At 52.6% G+C, this 2834-nt stretch overlaps 1 protein-coding gene across 1 annotated transcript; it reads left to right on the forward strand.

Annotated features, from left to right (window-relative positions):
- Positions 1–567: 567 nt before the first annotated feature.
- Positions 568–2381, forward strand: LOC119276877 (anthocyanidin 5,3-O-glucosyltransferase-like). Its single transcript, XM_037558048.1, has one exon. It carries the CDS (start codon positions 692–694, stop codon positions 2105–2107), a length of 1416 nt encoding a protein of 471 aa, XP_037413945.1. The 5' UTR covers positions 568–691; the 3' UTR covers positions 2108–2381.
- Positions 2382–2834: the final 453 nt, after the last annotated feature.

Here is a 2834-nt window from a genome sequence, read left to right on the forward strand (position 1 = left end):
GCCGCCACCGCCACCACGTTGGCGACACAAGGCAGCACAAATCTGCCGCCGCCGAGGGTGGAGCGTCGGGAGACCATGCCCCAAGGTCCCTCGACAACGCCGCTAAAGCCATCATCGAGATGGAAGTGGCATATCGGAAGATGAACTGTTTGCTCTATCACTAATAATTAATTCGCAATAGCTATATGTAAGTTACCTGAATTTGTAATTTTGATAAGTCAATTTTGTGAGAGAAAATGGTTGTAGGAGGAAGAAAGTCAAAGGAAGAAGAAAGAAATGCGATGGTTGGATCTTAATCTAATGGCAAAAAAATGACTTAGCCAAAATAAATTTTCATGCGACTTACATATAGTCAGACCCTAATTTATTGGTGAAAGGAAAGCGGTTGAAGATGCTCTCTTTCTTCTTCTGAAAACTAGTGCGAGGTCGCCTGCGACAGCGAAACATTACTGCTACCAATTTTAATTTTTGTTGTAGCCGCATGTCTCCCTTTTTATTTAGCAAACTAGCCGCCTGTCATGAGTCATCATCAATTAAGTACTTGGCCTGCTCGGTTGATTCCGAATTCACGATAAGCATATCTAGCCTGTTAGCCACTATAAGTCTCTTTTTCAGTTTGCTAGTTCCACACAGTCTCTCTCCTTCAGTTTCGTGACACAATTTGCAAAGTAGGCAAAGAACACAACCACCTATGGGAAGCACCGTCGTGCTCTACACATGGATGGTCAGGGGTCACCTCCACCCCATGACGCAGCTCGCGAATCACCTCGCCGGACATGGCGTTCCCGTCACCGTCGCCGTCGCCGATGTTCCGTCCACAGGTGACTCCTCACAAACCATTGCCCGCCTCTCTGCCTCCTACCCTGCTGTATCCTTCCACCTGCTCCCGCCGGCAACAACCCGCTCCGAGGACGCGGCCGATCCCAACGCCGACCCTTTTATCACCCTCATCGCCGACATCCGCGCCACCAACGCCGCTCTCCTGGCCTTTCTGAGATCTCTCCCGTCTGTGAAGGCTCTCATCACCGACTTTTTCTGCGCGTACGGGCTTGACGCAGCCGCGGAGCTCGGCGTCCCAGCCTACGTGTTCTTCACCCTTTGCGTGTCGGCTCTTGCCACCTTCCTGCATATCCCCGTCATGCGCTCCGCCGTCTCCTTCGGGGAGATGGGGCGCTCCTTGCTGCACTTCCCTGGAGTTCATCCAATTCCGGCGTCCGACTTGCCGGAGGTCCTGCTCGATCGTGACAACAGGCAGTACAGTACCACTCTTGGTCTCTTCAAGCAGCTTCCCAGAGCGAAGGGCATTTTGTCGAACACGTTCGAGTGGCTGGAGCCCCGCGCCGTGAAGGCGATAAAGGAGGGAATTCCCCGCCCGGACGAGTCACTGCCGAAACTGTTCTGCGTCGGTTCACTGGTCGGCGAGGAGAGAGGGAGCAACGCGAATCACGAATGCCTAGTGTGGCTGGACAAGCAGCAGGCGGGGAGCGTGGTCTTCGTCTGCTTCGGGAGCGCGAGCTCGGTGCCGGCGGAGCAGCTAAATGAGATAGCCGTGGGGCTGGAGAAGAGCGGTCACGCGTTCCTCTGGGCCGTGCGCGCGCCTGTCTCGCCGGATGCCGACTCGACGAAGCGGTTCGAGGGGCGGGATGAGGCGGCGGTGGATGCGCTGCTGCCGGATGGATTCTTGGACAGAACACGGGGACGCGGAATGGTGTTGTCCTCCTGGGCGCCGCAGGTGGAGGTGCTCCGGCACCCGGCGACTGGAGCGTTTGTGACGCACTGCGGGTGGAACTCCACGCTTGAGGCGGTCATGGCGGGGGTGCCGATGCTGTGTTGGCCGATGTACGCGGAGCAGAGGATGAACAAGGTGTTCGTCGTGGAGGAGATGAAACTTGGAGTGGCCATGGACGGCTACGACGAGGCGATGGTGAAAGCGGAGGAGGTAGAGGCGAAGGTGAGACTGATCATGGAGTCCGAGCAAGGGGACGAGATCAGGCACAGGATGACGAAGGCGCGAGAGATTGCTGCCAATGCACTGGAGATCGGTGGATCCTCGGCGGCAGCAATCATTGACTTGCTGGATAATCTGAAGATTTCGACAAACGACTGAATCGTTCAAGGCATCAAGGATTGCAAAGAGCCTTTTTAACAACTTTATTACGGCTCTCTTCGTCCTAAATTATCTGTCCTAGATTTGTCATGAGACACGAAAATATGTAGACATGTTAATTTGGGACAAAGGTAATACTGGTAATTTGCTTTTATGTCGTGTAGTGGAATGTGGAATGGAGGCGTCATGTGACTGTTGAGTGAAAACTGTGAAAACATATGTTTCTTTTGCGGGGCAATGAAACATATGTTATGGAATAATTACCAAATAAATACTTTTATACGATGTTCCGTAACCTTCTTTTCATCAAAGTAGTGACTCTATTGTATATTGGCGTCAATACTAGTATAACTCTTCTATCATAGATTATTGTATGGAAATACTAACGTCCACACCTGTGGGCGTTTGCATCTCGCCCACACGCGTGGATCCACGTCCGTTTGTGGTTGCACGAATCTTGGCATGTTTATGGTGTCACGTAGGATTGGGTTGGTGTGTGGGCATTCATCCGGTCGCCCACACGTCCGTTTCACCATCCTGGAGGGCCGGTGTGTGGACGTTTAGCAGTTTGCCCACACGTCTCTTTTCACTCACGTACAAGGGCTGGTGTGTGGGCATTTGCCATCTCGTTCACATGCCCGTCTCCTCCCCCACACCCAAAATTACCAGTTGCCATGTGTTTTGCAGTATATGTGGCAACTACCCTAATGTGTTTGTAAGCAGATGG

The sequence above is a fragment of the Triticum dicoccoides genome, chromosome 3B (genome assembly GCF_002162155.2).
Source record: "Triticum dicoccoides isolate Atlit2015 ecotype Zavitan chromosome 3B, WEW_v2.0, whole genome shotgun sequence".
NCBI classification, from domain to species: Eukaryota; Viridiplantae; Streptophyta; class Magnoliopsida; order Poales; family Poaceae; genus Triticum; species Triticum dicoccoides.

Coding starts and splice junctions, on each gene's coding strand:
- LOC119276877 (XM_037558048.1), top strand. CDS start 692: ATGGGAAGCACCGTCGTGCTCTACACATGGATGGTCAGGGGTCACCTC.